This window comes from Dipodomys merriami, unplaced genomic scaffold (assembly GCF_024711535.1).
Source record: "Dipodomys merriami isolate MVZ:Mamm:240054 unplaced genomic scaffold, mDipMer1.0.p SCAF_19, whole genome shotgun sequence".
In the NCBI taxonomy this organism is placed as follows: domain Eukaryota; kingdom Metazoa; phylum Chordata; class Mammalia; order Rodentia; family Heteromyidae; genus Dipodomys; species Dipodomys merriami.
This window is the reverse complement of record NW_027203270.1, coordinates 5,779,578-5,804,039: the sequence shown is the minus strand read 5'-3', so window position 1 is coordinate 5,804,039 and position 24,462 is coordinate 5,779,578. Positions and strand designations below refer to the sequence as shown.

At 52.5% G+C, this 24,462-nt stretch overlaps 1 protein-coding gene and 1 long non-coding RNA gene across 12 annotated transcripts in view; one reads left to right on the top strand and one right to left on the bottom strand.

The window, feature by feature from the left end:
* Positions 1-19,216, top strand: part of Bcas3 (BCAS3 microtubule associated cell migration factor) — a 525,475-nt gene extending 506,259 nt beyond the window's left edge. For 3 of the 11 annotated variants that reach the window (XM_070027084.1, XM_070027081.1, XM_070027079.1), the window contains 2 exons: positions 6,033-6,098; positions 18,393-19,216. In XM_070027084.1, coding sequence (XP_069883185.1) covers positions 6,033-6,098; positions 18,393-18,541 — 215 coding nt within the window. In that variant the 3' untranslated portion in view covers positions 18,542-19,216. Of the gene's footprint in view, positions 1-6,032; positions 6,099-14,239; positions 14,331-18,392 lie in introns of all 11 variants that reach the window. The other 8 variants (XM_070027090.1, XM_070027088.1, XM_070027083.1 and 5 more) reach the window with 3 other exon arrangements.
* The window catches only part of LOC138830619 (uncharacterized), a 37,967-nt gene that overhangs the window by 12,501 nt on the left and 1,004 nt on the right, over positions 1-24,462 (bottom strand). The window contains exon 2 of the long non-coding RNA XR_011373042.1: positions 2,331-2,492. This is a non-coding gene — a long non-coding RNA (uncharacterized lncRNA). The remainder of the gene's footprint in view (positions 1-2,330; positions 2,493-24,462) is intronic.

The window sequence follows — 24,462 nt, the reverse complement described above, 5'->3', positions numbered from 1 at the left end:
TAAAAATAACCAAGCCGTTGATTGGCTATGCTTTATAAAAGATAATGTAAAAATGTTTGTGTGTGTGTGTATGTGTGTTCATGCATGTGTGCACTACTAATACCCTTTATTTCATGGCTCCAGAGAGTAAAATCTCAACAACTAATGGGAACTCTGGGGATAACTTGATCAAATGTGTACCCCGATCCAGATAACTGAGTGTATTGGACCTGTTGTTCGACCTCTAAGATTAGCAATGCTGATAGATCTTGGAACTCCTTTCTTTCCTACTGCTGAGGGCTGGGAACCTTTTCTTGCATTTCTATTAACCCTTTCCCATTGCAAGGTACCACCTCATCAGGTGACAATAATTACAACCACAAGAGCAGTGAACTCATTCTCTGATCTTTTAGATACTCCTACTTGTTGGCTAGCCCCTATTCAAACAGGCAATTGAATTGTCAGTGTTCTCTGTAGAAGCTAGTTGACCACATTGGACTTGGCAGACATTTCAGAAGATGTGTCCGTGTTAGAATTTTCCCCACACCAGGCACTGTAATCCTAGCTACTCAGGAGGCTGAGATGTGAGGATTGTGGTTTAAAGCCAGCCCTGGCAGGAAAGTCCATGAGACTCTTACCTCCAATTAACCACCAGAAAACTGAAGTGGTGGTACTATGGCTTTAAGTGGTAGAGCCCTAGCCTTGAGCAAAAGCAGCTTAGGGACAGTGCCCAGAGCCTGACTTCAAAAAAAGAAAGAAAGAATTTTCTCCATACTTCAGATGAAAAACATGCAAGTCACAGATGACCCTGGCATTCAGGTTTTTTGTTTTGTTGTTTTACAAGACCTTAGCTGTAGGAGCAGTAGTGTAGCTTGTGTGGGCCCCTCAAGTCTCTTTCCTAGGGATGAAATTTTCTAACTAAAGGACAGGCCCCTCACTGATCCTGTGACAGCTATCCCGTTCCTACACTAAGTTAATCAGGCTTCCTGTGGGTTGAAATGCTGCTTTCATGGGCTAGTGTGGGTCACAACCTTGGGGTCCTACTTTTTACCCCACTGCCATGAAGCTGCTCTGATCTTTCTAATGGAATCCTCGCTCTCCTCTTAGTTGAAGTGGTGTTTACCCCAGATTTCCTGGAAAAGGCCTCTTGAGAGTAAGAATATCTCTCCTCTTCACGATATATGAGTATCTTTATTTTTCCTGGTCTTACCTTCCCATCTTCTTGAAATAGGAGAGGCTGATCCATTTGACCAGCTGTTCTCACTTTCCTAAGCCATATCTCAGTCTGGCTCTCTTATCCAGGACTCTAGGATTTTCCAGCTAATGTCCCTGATGGACTCCTGCTCTTAAATGGCTCCTCACTCCTTTGTACCAAGCTCCTTGGCCAACACTGTTCTTTCAGGGAAATTTGGTCAGGCAGCTGGGACCTTTCCTCTGCTCTACCTAAATGGGCCCTAGAGAGAATAACTTAAGAGAGGAAGGATTTTCTTTCAGAGGTTTTAGTCCACAGCTGATTCATCCCATGGATGCCTAGACATCTGGTAGCAGGAGCTTCTTTACCTCATGGGAGACAGGAAGCAGAGAGAAAGCAAGGGAAGAGAGAGAAGGAGAGGGCAGGGGAAACAAAAGGGAAAGGAGAAGAGAAGAAAGAAAGGGAGAGGTTGGAAGAAGAGAAGAGGGAGGCCAGAACAACATATGCCCTTCAGAGAGACACCCCCAGTGACCCATTTCCTGCAACTAAGCCCCACTTCCCAAAATTTCCACTAGCTTCCAAAATAGCACTGTCAGCTGGAACCAAGCTTTCAGTACATGCATCCTGTACATGAGTTCTCAGCTTATGAGTTCAGGGTGGGGGGGTGGGGAGGGAGCATTTCATATTGAAGCCATAAGAGATTGCAAAGACAAAACTGTGAACTTTCAACAATCGATGCCTAATTGCTGAGGCTGGGAGGAGGGCATACACCCCTAAAGGCAGGGAGGGAGCCCAGACCCAGCAGCAGGTGGAAGGTCCTTCCCAGTGGGGGAGGGACAGCTGCCATGAGACTGTGGGATAGGAAGGCTGCAGCAGGGCCTGGCATTGTGGGTGTTGCTATTTGTGTCTCAGGTCAGTTGTCAGATTGCCTATTCCTAGCTATTTTCCATTGGGAGGAAAGGGCAAATCTGAGAGCCCTCTCAGTTCCCAACACCAGCCGCTGCCACTGGGAAGAATGTTTGTGTTTCCTTTCTGGTGTGATTTGGAAGTTGTCATCAAGATATGAAGGAAGCTTGTGACCTAGGCCTTTCCCTCCAGGGGTTCAGTTTCCCTCTCTCTTAGACAGTGGGAAAGAACAGTAAATGGGGCCAATGTTTACCTTCTCCCTGCGAAGTGCTGGCCTCTGGCCTGCTGCTTCTGGATTATTTCTTGAAATGGTAGCAGTGGCCACCCAAGGGGCTTCTGTACTTGAGACTACACACCACGTGATGGTCTCGAATCATCATACGACTGCCAGGTAGTTAGATATTCCTCTCTTCAGCTTCAAAGATGAAATCAAAGACTCAACATGAGATTAAAAATAGAAAATAAATATGAGATTAGATAAAACCTCAGAAGAATGTCCAGTTCTAAACATCCTGCTAATCTTACCTGGTCAGAAGGTGACCTGCCCTTTAGTCAAAAGTAAAGGAGTAGGGTCGAAGGCATAGCTCAAGTGGTAGCATACCTGTCTACTAATCACAAATCCCTCAGTTCAAGCCCAATACTTTCAAAAAGAAGACGTGAAGTCCCCAGAAAAGGAAGAGAAGGCCCACTTTTAGGCGCGCGCGTGCGCGCGTGCGTGCGTGCGTGTGTGTGTGTGTGTGTGTTGGTCCTGGGGCTTGAACTCAGTGTCTAGGTACTGTCCCTGAGATTTTTTTGCTCAAAGCTAGTGCTCTACCACTTCCTGCTTTTTTCGTAGTTGATTGGAGATAAAAAGTCTCACAGACTTTCCTGTCTCAGCTGACTTAGAACCACAATCCTTAGATCTCAGGCTCTTGGGTAGGATTACCCAAAGATTACAGGTGTGAGCCACTGATACGTGGCCTCACTTTTAATCCCTTGACTCGAAAAAGTGTCCAGTACCACCACATGCCCACCCGGCCTCCTTGCTGGGATATTCTGTCTTTTACTGGCCTTCCCCACCCTTCTCTCCAACCTAATTCCTTTCCCCCATCCTGACTACCCCCTCATACAAACATAGGACACACACACCCCTCCAGCACTGGTGCCGCTCCCTAATCTGGGTTGACTCAGTGATCTGCCTTAAAATGACCACTTCCCTGTCCTCTGTCCAGTCATCTCCTTTCCTATCAAGCTCACTTTCCCTCCCCTAAGATACCCCCAGCTCACAGCTACATGAGTCTCTCTAAATGTCTACACCACCTACTCACAGGATTCTTGGCCCTTGGCAAATAATGCTTGCTGCCTTTCCCAATAACTACCTATAGTGGACTCCATTCTTGTACCATTGGGGGAAGGACCAGCTCTGTAGTCCCTTCATTTACCACCCACACACACATACATACATACATACATAGTGCCATGACCCCATTCTAATTCCTTGGACCAGTCCCATTCATCTAGCCATCAGCATTCTCTCTGCTCAGGATCCAGCACTGGGATCAGAGCCAAGTTAAGCTTCAGTTAATGTTTGTTGAATGACTGGCTGGGTTTTTGTGGCCTCTAGGAGGTAAATGAAAGCCAGCCAATGCAATGGGAATAGTGATTATACTTAGAAAGGACACTTGTTAGTTCTGGGATAGGTCTCAGATCAGATTCCAGGTAGGTCATTTTCTCCCTTCCACACCCTCTCTTCTCCTTCTGGAAGCTCCAGCCAAAGGGCAGGGCTACAGTAGGAGTTCAGGGCTGTAAAATTCCTCTGTACTTTTCCAAGTTGCCTAAAGTCTATTTTCAACAGTAACAGAGGCACACTGATAGTTGCCAACAAAGAGGAAGTGTCAGTGTGACCCCTGAGTGACCTTGAAAGCCCTGTTCCCAGGTGTTGTCCCAACATAGAAAAGTGATGGTAGAGCTGGGTACTGGTGGCCCATATCTGCTCAGGGGGCTGAGATCTGGGGATCGTGGTTCTAAACCAGCCCAGGCAATAAAGTGTGAGACTCTTAATTCCAATTATCCAGGAAAAAAGCCAGAAATGAAGCTGTGGCTCAGGTGGTAGAGTGCTAGGCTTGTGTGAAAATGCCAACAGATAGCACTGAGAGAAAATGCCCCAAGTACTGGCACGCACACACACAAAGAAAGATGAAAGAAAACATGGTAGCTGGACAGAGGGTGGAGGAGGGCTGTGGACCCCAGAGCAGGGTTCTGCTCTGGAAGCCTTAGCTTAGGTAAATGGTTAACTAAAGGGAGGATTTTTCTCAGTGCCTCCTCTGCCAGAGAAGTCACCTTTAGTTGTTGGCCCTTATGTGAGATGTGAGATCTGAGCCAAGTAGAGCTAAGTCATGGGTGGGTTACTGCCCACCCTGTTCTTCTGCCTCTGCCTTCTCAAAAGGTGGTGGGAGGCATGCAGACCAGCTGCTGGGAATGCTGGCTGGGAGGAGGGAAAGACACACCACACATACACACACACACACACACACACACACACACACACACACACACACACACACACACAGGAATGTTGGAAATAACCCTCTGACTATTTAGATTTAAAAAAAAAAAAAAAGAGCCGGGCACTGGTGGCTCACGCCTGTAATCCTAGCTACTCAGGAGGCTGAGATCTGAGGATCGCGGTTCAAAGCCAGCCCGGGCAGGAGAGACCATGAGACTCCTATCTCCAATAAACCACCCGAAAACCGGAAGTGGCGCTGTAGCTCAAGTGGTAGAGCGCTTGCCTTGAGCTGAAGAGCTGAGGGACAGCGCCCAGGCCCAGAGTTCAAGCCCCACGACCGACAAAAAAAAAAAAAAAAAAAAAGAGAGGGCTGGGAAGGTGGCTCAGTGGTAGAGCGCTTGCCTTGCATTCATGAGGCCCTGGGTTCGATTCCTCAGCACCGCATAGGCCGAAAAAAAAAAAAAAAGCCAGAAGTGGCATTGTGTGGCTCAAGTGGTAGAGCGCTAGCCTTGAGCTGAAGAGCTGAGGGACAGCGCCCAGGCCCAGAGTTCAGGCCCTCGACTAGACCCAAAAAGAAAAAGAGAGAGAGAACAAGAAGGCCAAATCGTGCCATTCTGGTCACATGGAACAGTGGACATACGTTTGGGGAGATTTCTCTTCCTCCCCAACCACTGCTCCCAGGTACCTGCAAACCCCCTGCCTAATATATGTTTAAGTCTGCTGGCAGAGTGGCTGCCCAGCCCTCTGCAGTTTCCCCTATGTGTAGCTCAGTAGCTTGCAGTGTCACCCCTCTGTATGCTTCAGTGACTTTGGGGGACCTCACCATCCACTTGCTTCATTTGTTCAGGATGACTTTTTCCATTCTGTGCATCCCCTCCCGCCCCCCGCCGTGCTCATGGGAGCTGGCACGGGCCCATGGTCTCCAGGCCTCGGCTGGCCAGTGCCGGCGGGCCTTCTCCACTTTGATGTGTGTGTGACTGTGTGGTGCTGGCCTTAGGGTGGGTTGGGGGAGAGTGTGAGCCAAGCCTCCCGGGACCCTGCCTCCACTGAACACAGGCTGCTCCTTGGAAGGCTTGGAGCTTCTTTGGTGTCATATTTTATTCATATGAGCACACGGCGGACGCATCCGAGCATGTCCCTGCAGTGGTTCCCTGGGCAGCCCAGCCTCATGGCCAAGTGGCTCTGAACTTCAGGCCATGGAACCTAAAGAGGCAGAAAAAAAAACTTGAGGGGTAACCCAAAAGATCCCTCCCCATCCCATCCTCTTGCCGCAGCGGGTGGGCTGGCGAGGAGGGGCGAGGGCAGGGAGGAGGGCTAGCCGGGCTGGTGAGAAATCTAGGAGCAGCCTTGCAGAGCCCTCAGTGGTCAAACCCGATCTGGATATCCACTCAAGCTGATCTCAGTTCTTGCTGTGCTCTTAAAGGTCCATTGTGTGATCTTCTTTAAAGAAATATTTTATTTCCAATGCAGACACAGCCCTTGACGTAGCAGTAACAAACATCACCCCTGAGAGACACATGGCTGTGAAGTGTTTTGGTATGTAACCTCCTGTCTTTGCCTTACACAGAAGGCTTCGTCTCACTCTTCCCTTTGTCCCTCAAGTGGGTGCCTCCTACCCCTGATGCTCAGACTTCAGGAGGCCTGGAGTGAAGGCAAGAGGTCAGCTTGGACAGGAGGTCACTTCTACAAGGGGCTGGTTTGGGGTGAGGGGGGGGGCACTTTGCTATCTTGCACCCAACAAGAGTTTCTTTGAGAACACCACTCCCAGCCCCCCACTCTGAAGATGGAAGTCAAATTTTCGGATTCTGCTGTGCAGAGGAGAGAGGTCACTAGGCTCTAATGCATTTACCATTGACTGCCCCTCTTGTAGTGCGTCTATTAGTGAGTAATTTGATTTGTACCTATTCATTTGCAGTCCCTGCAGGAGCCTGGAGCTGGCCCCTAGTATAATTGGTGCTGTCTCTATTTTTACATCATTAGATTAGCCCCGACTCCTGGCCACTTGTTGTCTGCGCTTGTCTGTCCATTTATACAACCTAATGTAACACAAAATTCATTACTGATCACATTACTTTCAACTCTGAAGCCAGCCTTGTGATAAACATTTGGTTAACCCCTTCCTCCCCACGGGAGGGCTGGCAGAGCAAATGCACTTCTGCTCGACAGGCAAATCAATATCTTAATACACCAAAGTGGAATTGCATTTCTAGATTTGTTATTCCTCCTGGAGGAACAAATGGAAAGGCTCGTCTGAGCTGGCTGAATTGAATAATGAATAGGGCCCCGGCACCAGCAGCCAGTCTGTGAACACAAAGGCTGAGCTGCATCAGCCCAGCCTGCTTCCTGCAGACAGACAGGCAAATGGACAGGTAGGCTCACTGCAGTTCAGGAGACTACAGTTCTCTCCTGTTGTAGCACAAGAACGCCAACCAGAACGCAGGTTGAGATCCAAAGGGGGCCACAGAGACCTTGACCTTGACCTAACACTATGCCTTGTGCCAGGCTTGATGTAGGACAATGGACTAAGAATTGGGTTTATTTCCTTAAGATCTAATTCACTGTAAAGACCACCAGATATGTGGGCCTCATGCTAAATACCAAAAGATTAGTTCCTTTACTAAATTCAAGTTTACAAAACACTCTACCTAGTGTGAACTAGGTCAGTGATATTGGAATGATTGATTCACACCAGCCTGTGTGGATATGTGCCTGCCTCCCACGTCAATATTCTTTGCCACCCAGATGCCACATGTGCCTGTGCATCTTGCTAGCTCTCCCTTACAAGCAGTAAGTGTGATTCTTACACAGGAGTCTTAAAGAGATTGCAGCATGCTCTACCCCTGTCCTGGTCAAGCCTCTCCCCAGCTCCCAGCTGTCTCTGGGTAGCATCCACACCCACAATAAGTCACTAACTCACAAGGAAGTGTGTTCCAAAAAGAAACATCCCACCGCTTATTAAGAAAATCTCATAAGAGCCTATGAGAAATATAGGCATGGAGGAAACAGAATGGAACCCATTAGCATGAAAGTCATATAAACCGCTATGTGAAAAGAAACTATACGCTGAAGATGCTCGGTGGGCAGGGAAACTGGGAAGGCAGCTGCCTCAGGAATGTTCTGCCTGAAGTGGAAAAGTCCTGAACAAGAGGCCATGGAGGAGAGGCCCTAGAGCCTGAGATCATGTGTCCTTCCTACTGAGCGGGACATGCCCCTTCTCACAAAGGACTGAACCTCGGACCCCACTGACCCTATTCTTCTGAGTCCTTCTAGCCAAAAATGACCAGCAATCCTGAGATGCAATCCCAGGATTCTTTGGGCTCAGATGCCATTCTTGCCTTTGCTGTTCGATGATATCCTCTTCCTGCATGGGGTGGGGAGAGAAGGGGTAGGGGTGCCTCCATGCAGCAGGTTTGCAGCCACAGGGTGGAGGTAGGAAGTGTGGGAACCACAAACTGTAGTCTCTTGTAGTTGGCTACAGGGCCAGGCCAGAAACTTAACTCCCAAATGTTCTTCTTGTGAGGAGCTTGGAAGAAGGGATTTTCTTGGTAGATATTACAGGATACCCCATATCTCAGCAGTGAATGCAAACAAGTGGCACTGAAGTGAGCCTAGGCACCTGAATGTCTTCTCAGGGCTGTGGGAGAATCAGAGCAGCAGTGGCACTGGCCTTTCTACAGTGCCCACGGCAGGACTCCAAGACATGATAAGGCCCTGTCTTGGAAGGAAGAAGGGAAGGAAGGGAGGAAGGGAGGGAGGGAGGGAAGGAAACAAAAAAAGAAAAGAAAAAGAAACAGAGGGCTGGGAAGGTGGCTCAGTGGTAGAGTGCTTGCCTTGCATACATGAGGCCCTGGGTTCGATTCTTAAGCACCACATAAGCAGAAAAAGCCGTAAGTGGTACTGTGGCTCAAGTGATAGAGGGCTAACCTTAAGCTGAAGAGCTGAGGGACAGTGCGCAGGCCCAGAGTTCAGGCCCACAACCAACAAAAGAAAAAAGAAAAGAAAAGCAGATAAGCACAGAGGCCTTCGCAGTCTAGGAGACCATGACAGGGAAGAGTGAGTGCGTCTGCAGTGGAATGAGGGGCTGTGATTTTTTAACCTTGATGGAAAGGGGGAAAAGCCACATCTTACCAAACCCTTCGGCTGAGTCGTAGAGAATTTAATTACACTTGGACATTTGAATGAGAACCAGATGTGGCTCTGGCCCCGCTGGCCAGGCGTGTTCAAAGTGTAGTGTCTCTCCTGTGATCGGCAGGCCCTGTGCTAGCTCATCAGGCTGCAGGCTAGCTCGGGAAGTCCCCTTGCTTTCAAGCTGGGGTGGGGGGTTTCCAAGCTTTGTGGCTAAACTTCAGGAGACAAGTAGGTCAAGGCCAGCTGCCGGGTACCTGGTTCCCAGCAAGAGTTTCAAGTCCTGTCTCCTCCTGCCATGGGAAGTAGGCCTGCATGCCTCAGGAGCACCCATACATGCACAGAAGTCGTGCCATGGCCCCCAGCTGAGTTCTGGGTCCACCTTATACATCTGCTGAGGCTCTGCCCCCAGCACTGTACCCACAACCAGAGCTAAATGAAGATACTTCAGCTTGCCCCGAGGTCAGCCTGATAATGAGGCCAGTGTCTCCTAACCAATGTCTCTTACACTGTTCTGCCTCTTGGGACTCCTGTGTACCCCTTTCTCATTAGAGCCTTACACATGCAGTAAGGTCCCTGAAGCACACCCACCCCTCCTGGTTGACAGATGCTAAAGCAACTGAGAAGCAAGTACTTGGCCCAAGTCACTCAGCATGTCCATGGCAGCACAAGGGCCCAATTAGTGTAGCAACCCTGGTCAAGTCTTTCTCTGCCTGGCGTTGGTGCAGCTTTCTTTCTCCTAGACATGAACAAAGAGTCCAGTCAGGGCTCTGCCCTCTGGCCAACATGAAGCCCAACTTTGTTCAGTCCTCAAATGTCAAGTTGGCTCAGCCTTTTCTGTCCCTGTGTTTAGTGTGCTGTGACAAGGGGGAGTCTCCCTTGCTGAGGGTTTCAAGTTCTATGAGTATGGTAGATGCGGGGCTTGGGGTCCCAGCTGATCCTTCTAGCTTCCCCTTGGAAGTGCCTGGGTGGTGTGGGTTTCTTGGGGCTGGTTCAAGTCTTACCCAGCCTGGAGTTGGTACAGCATGGCTGTAGGCAGGCACCTAGGACAAGGTTTCAGCCTCCAGCCAGCACCCCTCAAGCTCAGTACCTACTGCTCCTCAGTATACCAAAGGCCATGAAGGAGAATCCCGGGGTGGAGACAAAGGATCAGACCTGTTGAAATGGGTCAAGGCTCTCAAATCCATTCCTTACTCTTTCCTCTCTCCTTTTCTTTCCTGCTTTTTTCTCCCTTTCCAATATTCCATCATGCTCATAAAGGCCCTGTCTTTACTGGGACCACAGGAGGTTTGGAACCCCCTATCTCAAGGCCATACTGGACTTCCAGCAGCAGCAGCAGGTGTCCCAGGCACCTGAGGGTCTGCCAGAGGGAGGGTGGGGGGCAGAGGAATGCATTGTGCCCTTTGCCCAGTTCCCTGGGTGGAAACCTCCGCAGAGAGGCTCTAGCCACACTCTCACATTGTGGGGGCCGTGGACAGCCAGGAGCATCAGCGGCCTCCCAGCAGGCCCCACTGAGGCTCCGAGGAGCCCATTCATGGCCCCTGTGGCACAGGCATCCTGAGTCAAGAGCGCCTAAGATTTACCTTCACCCTTGGCGGCAGAGAGTACGGGTGGGGGCAGGAGAGGCCACAGAGCCTGGGCCGCAACCTGTTGCCATGATGATCTGGGTGTCAGTGCCTGAAGGAGTCAGGAAAAAAAGCTGGGCAGGGGGAAGGACGTGGGTATCATGGCAGCCTATGGGCTGAAGGAGACCCCTGCCCTGGAGGTGGCCCGAGCTGCAGCCACTTAGGCTGGTGGCAGGGACCCCTGTGTGGGAACACAAGTCTGTGGCACTGGCCAGCCAGGGGAGTGGACTCACTCATCCGTGCTAACCTCAGAGAGAAGGGCAGGCTGGAGCCGACCTGCTCCACAGCCTCACAGCGCCAGCACTCTAAACCAGGGCTCCCTGATGGGAATAGGAGGAGGAACAACTTGGTCCTCAGCCTGGCCCAGGAATCAGAGCGCCCTACTGAGAGAGGAAGGAAGAGAAAGGGGGCTCCTCCCTCAGACACACTCATCTTGGCCCCCGCCTTCCAAAGCCACCCCCAGAGTGAGCAAAGACATTCCCTGTCTGTTGGGACCTCTGCAAACTCTGGAACCTCACAGCAGGACCTAGGGAGAAGCCTAGAGGGGTGGGCAGAGGGAAGGCGGGCAGAATGAGGGGAAAGCAAGTCCTCCCTGAACAGCTGTACCTTTATCCTCCTAAAAAGTGCCCTGGCTTGCCAGTGCTGGTGGCTCACACCTGTAATCCTTGCTACCCAGGAAGCTGAGATCTGAGGATCGTGGTTCAAAGCCAGCCTAGGCAGGAAAGTCCATGTGACTCTTCTCTCCAGTTAATCACAGAAAAAGCTGGAAGTGGCACTATGGCTAAGTGGTAGAGTGCTGGACTTGAGCAAAAGTTGCTTAGGGACAGTGCCCAGGCCCAAAGTTCAAGGCACAAGTTGAGTATTTAAAAAAAAAAAAAAAGCGCCCTGGTCGCTGGCTCTGGTGCTGAGAGTGGTCTTAACAGTGCTATTAAGGTTTAGCACTCCGGCTCCAGCTCCACCTCACCGAACAGGCCCTGGGCTGGTATAAGACAAGTCATGTCTGCCAGGGCCACCTCCTACTTGGCATTTGGGTCAGCTCTCTAGGTTCTGGCCTCAGGAAGCTGCCAACCCTGCTTATTAGCACCCGGAGATAGTGAAGCCTCCCAGCCCCCGAGCCTCTCACTGCCGGGCCATTTTGCAAAGCTGGTCTCCCAGTGTAGACACCACACAGAGACACCATTTGTAACAGTCCTGGGGTTTCCTGGTCTCCTCACTACATAGGGGTGTGTATATGTAGGTATTCTCCACCAAGGAAAAATGCTGACATTTCCAATCTTTTAATGAGAGGGACACCCACCCACACACACACACAAAAACACACACACACATCTCTGCCTCCCCACCCTCAAGCAGAAGGGAGCTGAAGTGTGTGAATATTTGTCACAATGTTCCCCTGAGCCAAGCACGGGGCAAGACAGGGCAGTTTGTTCAGTTGCTTTGCACTGTTTCCATCCACCGGCCTGGGCTGCCACCAAGTCCACCCCAGGCAAGGTGTCCTCTCCGGCCCTTGCTAACGTGGGAGACCTGGGAGGCGGATATGGTAGTGGGAGGAGTGAGTGGGTGCTTGTCAACAGGGCTGGAGATTTATTTTCTGTCTCGGAAGGTGTTTGCAGAGAGGCAAGCACCTCTTTGAAATGAGAGGAAAGTGAAAAGCTGTAAACACAATACCTGCCATCTTCTTCCCTAAGCCATTTCTTGATTAAAAAGACTCTTTCCCAGGCTCCAGTGGGGAGGGAGCTGGGGGGGGCGGGCAGAGGCACCTGCTGGAGAAAGAGACTGGAGGAGGATGCTGAAGTCCTGGGGATAATCACAATGACTAATTCAATTGCCACAATAATAGTAACTCACATTTGCTGACTGGAAGCTTTAAGCACTTTGTGATGCGCTCCCCATGCATTATTTAATTTCATTCTTACAACCAGGCTATGAAACAGACATTGTTATCCTCATGCTCAGGAACCTGAGGCATACAGGTTTGAGTAATCCGGCTGTGCTTATGATCCCTGCCCTAGACTACTTCCAGCCATCTAGCCATGCCAGCCAGCCCCACCGGCCTTCTCAGGCTGAGGCTGGGCAGGGTTGAGGGGAGCTACCTCTGGGTAGCTCCAGAAGTGGGTGGGGCCCATGCGGAGGCAGACTCCTCCCATCAGGTCTAATCCCACTCCCACCAGGCAGCTTGGGTGGTTAACTTAGAACTAGAGTTGTGGCTGCAGCCAGGGCCCAATAAAAGTGCTCTGCTAATCCCTTTAATGAGCAGCCCCTTGATGCTCACGCAGAGCAAGGCTGGCTGGAGCCTGAGAGGAAGCCAGGGGGGCTGCACTCCTTTTTGTAGTGGGCGGAAGTGCCAGGGCTACCCTTGAAGGCTGGGACATGGGCTCCCTGCCCTCAAACATGCACAGCAGTGCCCTCCCTGACCCATGTTGGGTCCACCTTAGGCTCCCTCGGGGTCGTTAAGACTTGTGCTCTGCATAAATCACCTACCAAAATCAAAGATGCCCCCACAGTCCTGGACTGGCCAGACTCAGACAGCACTCAGCCCAAAGTAAGGTTCACTCCTGGCCCTCTGCTGAGGTCCCCATGCACTTAGGCTTCCCTGGCTAGTCTCCAGCGTTCTCCCAGGCCTGCGACCCTGGGCAGTTCATCTCCTTCCCAAGGAATGGAGGAACTAGACATCATGGTGTTGGAGTGTGAAAAACAAACACCTCATCCAGTCCAGCCCACAGCTCTGAGGAGCCAGACTTTCTGCTCCCCCTTGGCCAAAGGGCTGGGGTACCCACTAAGGGACAGGGGCACCTTTTAGTGGCAGCCATACCCTATCTCCTCGCATAGACTCTTCCCTGTGTCTCCCCGAGCATCCAATCCAAATCCCTTCCTCGTCTCTCAGCATCTCCAACACCTTTGGACTTTGATGGGCATATGTGGTGTTGAGATGGAGGGTGTTCCTCCCTTATTGTATTTTATAAGATTACTTACTGCCCCTTCCATTACTCCCTACCTCGTATGGCCTTATACCCCAGACTGTGCCACAAAAAACAGGCTGTGGGTGTCAGGCGTGTTTCCAGCAGGGAATAGAGGAACACAGCCAGTGGCGGGCATGATGGCCTTCACTCACTCCACTTTTCCCTCCGGAGGTGAGAAACTCAGAGCCAGTTGGAGACACAGGATATACACTCCCATGGGGCTGGATGTCCTTAGAGAATGTGGAACCACTAGCCATTTTCCTAGGGGCTAGTTTTCATCTTCTGTCCTATGCGAGGATCTAGACCACAAGCTCTCTTAGAGCGAATTTTACCACGAGCCCAAATTCCCAGGCCTCTAGGAGGTAGAGGAACTGGTTGGGGACTTTTCCCAGGTCACACAGTCCCTGGCATTGTCCAGGGCCCTGGCTTGTTTCTAGTGGGTTTTGCATATAAGTGTGTCTCTACAGCAGAACTGTAGAGTTGGGGGGGGGGGCCACTGGGAGTGGGGAGGAGGGCCACAACCAAGAGTGGGGGTACTAAACTACAACATCCGAGTCTCCCCAACAACTGTGCACCTGTCTCCTTTCCCTTCCCCCCCTCTCTCCCCACCCCCCAGCAAACTACCTGCATGGGGACTCATCTGGCACTGCATGGGCCATAGGTCCCTGCCGCTACCCCTCCTAAAGCTGTCCTCATGCTTACTGTGTGATTCCTTTTCCCCTGCCCCAATGCGGAACGAGTCACAACATTTGCATCTCTGGGACTCCCGAGACTGGTCAGTCTGCAACCACCTCCACATGCATGTCCGTGTCCGTGACTTCAGGATTCCACAGCAAGCTTACCCTCCTCCTGGTGTGACACCCCGCACCTCCTTCACCCTTTCCACTGCTTGCAGAGATCAGTGTACTTCTCAATCATTGTCCATATCTTTTCCAAAAAGATTCCTCAATGCTTTTCTTTCCAAAAGGAAAAAAAAAAGGAAAAAAAAAACAATGCCAACAGCCCAGCGTCCGTGAACAACCCAACAGTAACAAAGCATGCATTCGGGATGGAGGAAGGTAAGGCCACACATTTCCATTTGCTGCTTGCTCCTAGGGCTGGGCAGCTGGGATGACTTGAAGTAGGGATTCCTGTGTGCTCCCCTCCTCCACAATCAGGTCCCACCCACTCTTACTTTTTTCCATGTTGGGAGAGGGGGTACAACCTAGAGAGCAGGCACATAGAAAAGCCCCCAAGAAGCAAGGCACTGATGGCTCATGCCTGTAATCCTAGCTACTCAGGTTCGAAACCAGTCAGGGCAAGAAAGTCCATGAGACTCTTATCTCCAATAAATTTTAAAAAAAAAAGAAAAAAAAAGCTGGGCCAGGTGCCAGTGGCTCATGCCTGTAATCCTAGCTCCTCAGGAGGCTAAGATCTGAGGATCACAGTTATAAGCCAGCCTCGGGAGGAAAAGCCTTGAAACTCTTATCTCTAGAAAACCAGAAGTGTCGCTGTGGCTCAAGTGGTAGAGCGCTAGCCTTGAGCTGAAGAGCTGCGGGACAGCACTTAGGCCCAGAGTTCAGGCCCCATGACTGACAAAAAAAAAAAAAAAAAAAAAAAAAGCTGGAAGTGGAGCTGTGGCTCCAGTGGTAGAGTGCTAACCTTGAGCAAAAGAAGCTTAAGGACAGCATCCCAGCCCTGAGTTCAAGCCCTAAGACTGGCACAAAATATCAATTAATTAAAATTAAGTACCCAGAAGGGCTGGAGCATGGCTCAAATGATAGATTTCCGCTTAGTAAGTATATGGTCCCAGTACTGCCAAAATAAAGAAAATGAAAAAGAGAAGTACCCAAGAGGCTGTCCCAGAGCCAGCAAGACTCCTGGTTCTTTTACGGTTTCTCCATGCTGGAGAAAGCCTTCCTCTTGCCACATCATTCATTCATTCATTCATTCAGGACATGATTGTTGAACACTTATTTTCAGGCCAGGGATTAATTACCACTGGGAATATAGATAAGGCATCCCCTCTCTGCAGGGACCGCTCTTCCTGGGGAGGCACACTTGGGAATTCAAGAGCCTGGCTAGAAGTCAGCATGGAGCTTTGCAAAGCTTGGGAAGATGGACTGTGTTCTGGAGCGCAGGAAGTCTGGCAGACCTTCAGGCATAGAAAGTTGCATGAGCCCAGATCCATGAACCTAGAGCCTAAAGCTATCTGCACAGATTCCTTAGCTGAGGAGCACATGAGCGAGCCAGGCCTGAAAAGAAGGCTTTTTTGGTAGTGCTGGGCAATTAAGATTTTGATCCTGAGTGAGCTAAGGAGAGGAAAAGCAAGATGAGGTGGAAGAATCTGGAAGTGAGGGGGCCCAGGTGGCAGGGCAAGGTAGTCAGGGCAAGAAACATCCAGGAGACAGAGTCAGAAGAGCCTTGAGTACCCTGGGACATGAGGGCAAAAAGAATCCTGCCCACCCATCTTACTCAGGTCTACACAGTAAAGAGAGAAATGCGAACAATCCCTTCTCTCAACCTGTAGCAAGAGGAGTTGGACTACGTCTGACATTCCAAGCTACATGAAAAGATAAGATTAGGAAGATGATGGTTCCAGGCTAGCCCAGGCCGAAAAGTTCACAAGATTCCATCTTCACAGAAAGAAGCTGAGCATGATGGTCACATGTCTGTCATGCTAGCTACAATGGGAAGGAAGCAGGACCCTATCTCAAAAATAACCAGGGCCAAAAAAGGCTAGGGCATGGCTCCATAGTAGAGCACCTGCCTAGCAAGCATGAGATTCTGAGTTGAAACTCCAGTATTGCCACACAAAAAGAAAAGGCAAAAGAAAACGTGAACAAGCATCCCAGGTGATGCCTGGCCCCAAGAGCAACACTAACTGTCCTACACTGTCACATGATGGATGGGGCGTATCCAGTCAGACTTGTGTGATGGGGTTGCTAAGGCGGCTGGGGTGTTGCTGGGCCCTGCACCAAGGGATGGTGGGATACCCCGCTTGGGCCCAGGCTCTGGTTTCCTTGGCTTCCTTGGCAGTGTGGATGTGTCGCATTTTGCATCAAGATGGTTGGGGTTGTCTCTGTTCTGGTGGCCTTTCCCACTGCTTCATCTGGGGCTTCCCATCCGGATCCTGAGGAGGCCCCTGCGTTTCTTGCTACTGCCTGCTCCTCTCCTGCCCTCCTGGCCCTGCTGTCAGCGCCCCCTAGTGCCAGGTTGGCTGTGCTGGTGGGCAAAAGCTTCTGAAACAAAGTGGGGGCCTCACAGGTCTTCCCCTCCCCCAACCCAACCCTTTGGCTTGCTTATGGGAAAAGAAGGGGAGGGAGCGTGCTCTCTTGGAGACTTCCACTTCCACATAGAGTGCCCAGAGCCTAGTCTTTGCTTTCCTAGACTTTCCCTCTCCTGGCACAATGACCTGTACAACCCCTGCCCCCAAATTAGGGTGATACTGAATAATGAGCAAGAGGAAGAGATCCTACCCAGCACCCTCCTGCCTTGTTTTCTATCCATACCCAAATATCTTTGGACTTTTTCCAGAATCAAGGCCCCATCAGTGACCAGTGTCTTTGGGAGATCAGGTACCACAACCAGACCCTCCGCTGATGTCCGCAGTCCCCCTCCTTCCATTGTGTGCAATCTGCTGGGAGGCTCTGGTGTCCCGGTGTACGCATCCAGCCTGGGTCCAGACCCAGCCATGGCCACTGCAGCCTCAGCCCCTTCCCCAGTCTAGGTGCCTTCCTTTCCCCTGCTCTGTTCTGTGACTGCTATGGAGCGGACTGAGTGCCTTGGGGGTGGCCTGCATGGTGTGGGGGTCAATAGTCAGTTCCTAGCCAGCTGTTGGGTGGCCAGCCCAGGGGTCACCGGTACTGTGTGTGTGGTGGCAGGGGCTAGCATGGAATGGTGTACACACTTTGCTGTTTCAGGTAACTGCTTTAAGGTTCTGCACTCCTGAGCTGGAAAGGCAAAAGGCCACAGTTCCAAGCAGGCTCACCTTGGGCCAATGCTAAGCTTCAGGCTCCTACATCTTGGCTTAGAAAAAACTCCAGAGACTACTTAAGAATGTATGTTCCCAGAGTCAGAGGGAAGGGCTGACAGGGACAGGAACTAGACACCTTCAGAAAGCTGAGAAGTGTTCCCTTCATCCTTATATTCCACAAGCCAGGGATCCTGTTCCAAATCCCTTGCCCCAGTTTCTATGTGGGATGGAGAGATAGTGGGGCAGTTAAGGTATCCATTGCTAAAGAAGACCGGTCAGGCTGCCATATCCAAGATGGCGGCATGAATGGGCAGCAGCCAGCATGCCCAGTAGGTCTTGCAGCCTACTTTATGGGTCAGCTCTCAATGTGTTCATTCTGTGGGCTCCAGAAGATTTGGAGCTAAGAGAAGGGAGAAAGAAAGCATTCAGGCAAATAGGAACCCCCTCTCCGAATACTCCCCTCTCTCCCACCACCCAAAAAGCATTCCCTATTACAAGGAAACAAAACGTTTCCAGAATGTACCAAGGCTGAGTGCCTGGCCAGCAGGCGGGCCGTGTAAGTGACACAAGTGACAAGTCGGTGGCTGAGCTGGGGGCAGAAATCCAGGGACGGGTGGGGCAGGAGAGGAAAGGTAGAGCACATCAGGCCAACAAGCTGTGTCCTCCGGCCCTGGCTCTCCCCAGCTGCCTCATCAGCAGATCCAGGACAGCACACACTGGAGGGGTGTGTGTGTGTGTGTGTGTGTGTGTGTGTGTGTGTGTGTGTGTGTGTGTGTGTGTGTGTGTGTGTGTGTGTGTGTGTGTGTGTGTGTGTGTGTGTGTGTGTGTGTGTGTGTGTGTGTGTGTGTGTGTGTGTGTGTGTGTATACATGCATGCATGCAAGGGTGAGTCCCATGAACAAACGGATCAGCAGTGGCCATAACCCTGGTTTCTAGGGATTCCCATGGGATGGAAAGTATGCTATCCAAGGGGGCCTCTTCCTCCCCTGGCTGAGCCTTCCTGTGACCTGAGTTGCCACCTGGCTCCTCTGGGAGCAAGTGAGAAGCCCCTGTGAACGGATGTAAGCAGACGTAGAAGTGCACTTCATGATGAGCTGCGTGGCCCAGGTCATACCTCCATTCCCATGCCCATCTGACCAGGCCTGGCCCTGTCCTCTGTCTTGCAGAACTTCAGCGAGAGGGAAGCATCGAGACTCTGAGTAACAGTTCAGGCTCCACCAGCGGCAGCATCCCAAGAAACTTTGACGGCTACCGGTCTCCACTCCCCATCAATGAGAGCCAGCCCCTCAGCCTCTTCCCCACCGGCTTCCCTTAGGTACCAGCAACCTGCTTCTGACTGGCTGGCCTACTCACTCACTAGAGGGAGGGGGAGACCCCCCACTCCCCCCCCCAAGTCTCCCCCTTCAGCCTCTGCTCCTCTTTCATCCACTACCTTCCCTAAGCTTAGTGACAACAGCCACCCATCCTGGATGAGAAGAGACCCTTCAAAGCACCTCGCGCACCCTGCCTCTGCTGCTCCTGTCCGTGAGGGCTGCGGCCAGAAAGACTGCAGAAGCTCAGTCCCCTCCTCCATTTGCACATGATGTCCTGTATTGGATCCGCTTTTGTATTTCCTAACTATACCCCTCCCCACCCAGGGAGCCTGGAACAGTGACCAGATCTTGGAGCCTGGGTGGGGGGAAGGTAGCCCTTTGTGGACAGACAGTCTCAACCCCACTGTGGCTGTGGGCCACACTGCCTCCCCGCCAGCTTCCCTTGCACAGCCTCCCCAGCGTGGGGTAAAATGAGGCCCAGTGTACTAGGGAAGGAAAACGGAAGGAGAGCCCTCCCCTTCCCTCTTGCTTCCCTGCTGGCTCATGGAAAGACTTTTTCTTATCTTCAAGCCCTTGTACCCTGGTCCTGTGCTGTTTAGTGAAGGAAACCTTGGTTCCTGAGGTCCTGTCGAAAAGTGCACGTCTTGTTCAATAAATCACGCTGCAATTGGTGTCTATCCCTGAGTTGCTGGGGTCAGAGTTCTGTGCAAACGCTGAGCAGAGTCCTATGAGCCTGACTTGTGCCTCAGCTTCTGACACCCACCTACCTTTGTGCACATAAGTGGGGAGCTTGTGACAGAAGAAAAGGAAGGAAAATCTGTTCTCAAACTTAGGTAGGGCCTGGTTTAAATCAATTCTCCAACTTTTTTTCTTTTTTTCTTTTTTTTGGTCAGCCATGGGGCTGAGCTCTTTTTATTTCAAGGCTAGCACTCTACCCCTTTGAGCCACAGCACCACTTCCGGTTTTCTGGTGGTTAATTGGAGCTAAGAGTCTCATGGACTTTGTGTCCAAGCTAGCTTTGAACTTCCATCCTCAGATCTCAGTCTCCTGAGTAAGATTACAGGCATGAGTCAGCAGCAGCGTGGCATAATTCTCCAAGTTTATTGCCTGTCTAACAGAGCTAGTGACTTCGGGCTTGGACCCTCTGGGTTTTTGTTGTTGTTTGTTTTGGTTTTGTTTTTCCTTTTGTGGTACTAGGGTTTGAACTCAGGGCATTGCACTCCGCTTGCTTGCTCAGCTTGTACTCTCCTGGAGCCATGTCTCCAGCCCTGGATCTTTCTTACTGCTGACCATCAAGGCCAGACTTAGCCTGGCATGGGTGGTGACTAAAAGAAGAGTTTGGCACACCCCTGGCCTGGTCTTCAGAATACCTCGGAATTTGCCCCCTTTTCTGGCTGGGCAGAACATCAGGTGACAAGTTCCTGATTTTGATCTTTCCCTCCTCCCGTTGACAAGGAGATAGGAGCTGGGCAACAAGAAGGAATGTTGAACAGGAAGGATATTAATGCTAGTCCTAGCCCCTACCCTCCTTGCTGGCCACACTTCTCTGCAATCCCAGGGAGGCTTTGAAGGAAACCCACTGAGCCAGGTATGTTTTGAGGTAAAGTTTAATGCAACAGTCACAGAAACATTGAATTCACCGTCTTCCCACCCAAGTATCCAACTAGAACTGAAGCAGATGCTGGACTCTCATACCATCCTTGGTGTTCAAGAAGAGATTTAATCTTCAGTCCCCTCCACCAGATCAGGTGGGCATGTGGGGAGAAGAGGTCTGAATCACACTAGGCCCTATAGGCTCAGGAGATGGGTCCCTCTTGCCTGAGCTCCTGTGGAATGAGAAAACCTCTGGCAGAGTGAGGCATGATGGGAACACATCAAGTACTAGACATGGAGGGGAGGGGAAGGCAGGATCCTGAAGCAACTGCTTTTCCTCATTTTAGCAGCATTGGACATTGGAGTGCCTGCTGCATCCTCCGCTCTCAACTACAGCAGCATTCCAGGCAGAAGGGGACAGGGAGGAGGGTACTAGCCTGCGGCCTGTGCATACTGCCCAGAGCCTGGCCGTCTGGGGAGGGCCCCAGAAACTCCAGGAGCCATGAGCCTCTCTGTACCCCTCTAGGACACAACATGGAATGAGGCAAAATTTTTGCTCTCAGGTACACTCTCAGCCATACACAGACTTGGCTGGTGGCCTGGAGTCAGGCTTTCTCCCTAGCCAGGCCCTTCCCCTCTAGTGGGGGCAAACAGCTGTGGCCTCCTCCAGTCAGGGAAAGTGGTGGGTGGAGGGCTGGACTTGCTGGCTGAGCTTGCAGGACAATCTGGTTATTCATCTGCTCACAGGGCAACTCTGAGCATGTGGGGGAAGGGGAAGGATCAGAGAGCCCAGATAAGCTGGCCCCAGGGCGGCTGCCACCGCTGCTCAGGTTATCAGAAAGGCTCTGGGCCTGGCCTCTGGCTAATTGGAGAGGTTAGGGACCCTGCCACAGCCTGTAATCAGCTGGAGGTGAGAGGCGGGCCCTACGGCAGAGGACCTTATTGTCCACCCTCCCTAGAACAGCCAGCCTCCTGCCCTCTGCTGATAACATCCTGGGCAACCTCCACAGCTACCAGCTTTCCCAGCACAACTGATAGCATCACCTGAAAGGTCATCAGAACATGATCTAGTTGTGACCAAGCTAGGCAAGACATGCGATGTCCCCAATTCTCACAGTACTACCTGTTCAATGGGTAAAATACTGTGGGCTGCCTCTCAATCTGATGGGAAAAAAATAACCTTTATAATTTGGAGAGAGGTGAATGGGAGCTGCGATGGCAACTCAAATGGAACAGCTCTGTCAGGGGTCCCAAGACAGATTCAAGCACATAAGTACAGACACCCGAGCAACTCCTCCAGAGACATCCAGAGGCCAGGCCAAGCCACCAAGGCAAGGCTGAGGCTGAGAATACTGTCTTAATGGGTTTTTTTGTTTTGTTTTTTGCAGAGTAGATGGTGTCTTACACACGTCCATCCTCCTTTTGCAGATGACAAGCCTGAGCCTCACAGAAGGGCAGGGCTTTGTCCAAGGTCATGGAGTCACATAGCTAGTCAACTGACCCCTGTCTGCACCTTGCTACTTCCTGTGCTCCAGCCAGTTCACTTACAAGGGCCTGAAGCTGAGTTGCCCTCTCTGTCCCACACAATCCAGGACTCATCCCACTAACCCTGAGACACAAAAAGAGAGGTGTGGGAGAGGGAGGGAGGGAGGGTGGATGGAAGAGAGTAAAGAGGTAGAGGGGAGATCCCAGATACCTTGTATTCAAATCAAGAACTCATTGAAAAGTGAAGGCATGAAGTGTCTGTGCCATTTCTGAGGACAGCAATGGCATCACCATTGACATCTAGACTCTTCTAAGGTCCCATTCCAGCTGTGCCACCAATAGCCTTGGATGAATTACTGCTGGGCCAGAGCTTCAGGATATAGGAAGAGGGAAGCACTAATAATCTGGCTAAAGAGGGCCAAGGAGAAGTTGCAGATCTTAAGGCAAAAATCTCGAGGCTGACTCGGTGGGCCAGGTAGCTGCTTGGCACTTGGGGGATGCCAAGTAGGCGCAGCTGGAGCCTATATTGTGGCAGGATTCCTGGCAGCTCCTCCAGAGAATCCCAGACCTGAGCGTGTGGGCCAGCCCTGCCGAAGGGCCCCTCCTAGGGATCCTCCATGTGTTCTGCCTCCCATAAGCCTCTCAGCCGAGTGTTTACGTCATGCTCTGTTATCAGACACCTATGTGAGGTCCCCACACATCCACGTACACGCAGGTCGAGGACACACCACTTTGTGGACCCCCTGAGGACGGCTGCGCCCCTAGAACCTGCAGCCCCAAAGCCCTGAGTAGTTTGCGACTCATGGTTATGAGATCATCTCACCCACTCACCCCAAACCCTGGGGAAACTCGTCCAAAAGTCCACCAGGACCATGGGCTCCGCTCCCCAGACTCGTGATCTCAGATACAGAGGCTCCCCTCGAGGACTACGTCCATCCTGGGCTCCAAGTGGCCAGGCTGCCCCTACCCCCACCCCGCCTTCGCTTGGGCCAGGAGACCGCGGGCCACACAGGCCGCGCCTGCCCCAGCGCTTCTCCAGGCCTAACGGAAGGACGTTGTCCCGCAGCCGGGCCCAGGCACCAGACCGCAGACACGGAGGGGGTCGGCCGCATCCCCCGCCCCAGCCCAGCCAGTTGGCTCGACCCTGAGCGGGGTAATTGGGGCGGGCGGTGGCTCCAGAGAGACTGCGCGCCTGTCAGCCGCAATTTGTTTAAGTGGACGGGACAGGCCGGGCCGCTGTGGGCTGGGGTCACCGAGGCCGCGGCCCCCAGCCCGGCCAGCCCAGGGACCGCGGGGGAGCCCAGCCGGACCGCTAAACCGGGCTGGCTGGCGCCAAGGCTCCGGGAGGCGAGGGTCCGGCGGAGAAGCCGGGGATGGGAAGCGACTGCGTCCGCAGCGTCCACGCGCGCGCGCGCACGCACCCTGTCCAGACGGGATGGACGCCTCCCGAGGCACCCCTCACTTAACCAGTCATCTTCATAGGGCCACACACAAGGCACGCCAGCTTTGCCCGGGCGCCAGGGGATGCCACCAGCGCCATAGATGCCCAGTGATTTGTACGCGTCCGTCCCCCTGTGCCACACGACCATCCCCGAGCGTTCCCGCCATGCCCTCCACGCGGGCTCAGGGCTCGTCCGGTCACCGCGAGCGCGACTCCCGCGGGGACGCCCCTCCCCCTCCCGGAGGACCAGGCTCCAGCCGTGTCTCTGAACTCTGCAAAAGGCTACCGGGCTAAAAGACGCGCGCGCGCGGCCCAGCCAGGCTCGGGACTGCGGTCCCACCGGGGCCTGGGCAGCCGCGCCCCATTTCATTGTTGCGGGAAACGCAGAAAGTCCGGACGGAGCGCCAGGGGCCCCGACGCCCGCCCGACGCCCCCGCCCAGCACCGCCTCGGAGAGGGAGGGGCGGCCGAGCGCGCGCGTCCCCCGCCCGTCTGCGGGGCCGGCCCGATGCGAAGTGACAGGGGCCGGAGCTTTGTTGTGGAGCCTCGGCCGCCTGGCGCCAGCCGCCCCCGCCCGCGCCCTCCCCCTACAGCCCCGGGCGGCCCGCGAGGCGCCCCCCGGGGCCTCTTAAAGAGACACGCACACTCAGCCCTGGGGAGTCCCCCGGGGGTGCCCGTTCCTAGGAAGAGAGGGGGGGGAAGATCCAAGCTGGTGGGGGGGTTGAGGGGGGGATGGGAGGAGCAAGAGCTGCGAGCTGCTAGGCGCCGCTCGAGAGGCTGCTGGGGCCGCCCCAGCGCCAGTCTTCGATGATCCGAGAATATTCCTAGCTGGAGTTTGACGGGGATGAGGGAGGGAAGAGGGGGCGGCAGGGAAGGGGAGGAAATCAATGCACAGAGCGTTTGCAGCAGACCCTGGGGATGATTACAAGATGGTGGGGCGGGGCGGATGGTCCTCGGCTTTGTAGGTGGGATTGAGGTCTCCAAAATATAGCCTCTGCGCCAACGCTGCAGGATTCCCTGGGCAAATCACCCAGGCCCGGACCGCTACACCAGCTATGTTCTCGGCCCAGGAAGACGTCCAAAATGCACACTTCAATGTACTCACATTCTTACAAGTAGGAAAGTACCTGTCCACACACGCGCGCAAACACACGATTTTGCAATGTATTCTCTGGGTCTCCTGGTTCCGTACTTGGATTAACTGGCTAAGAAAAACTTCCCTGGCTATTTGTTCACTTCAACAAATCGCCTCGCCGACTGTGTGCAGGTGTGTCCATGCACAGCCCTCCCCTAAGAGCCGAAGCTGGAATTATGCAAAGCTGCCATTGATCCCACTGCACGGACCGACAGCGCAGCGCGGAACTGAAGAGTTGACTCTGGGCAGAGAAGGTACCGAGAGTGAACT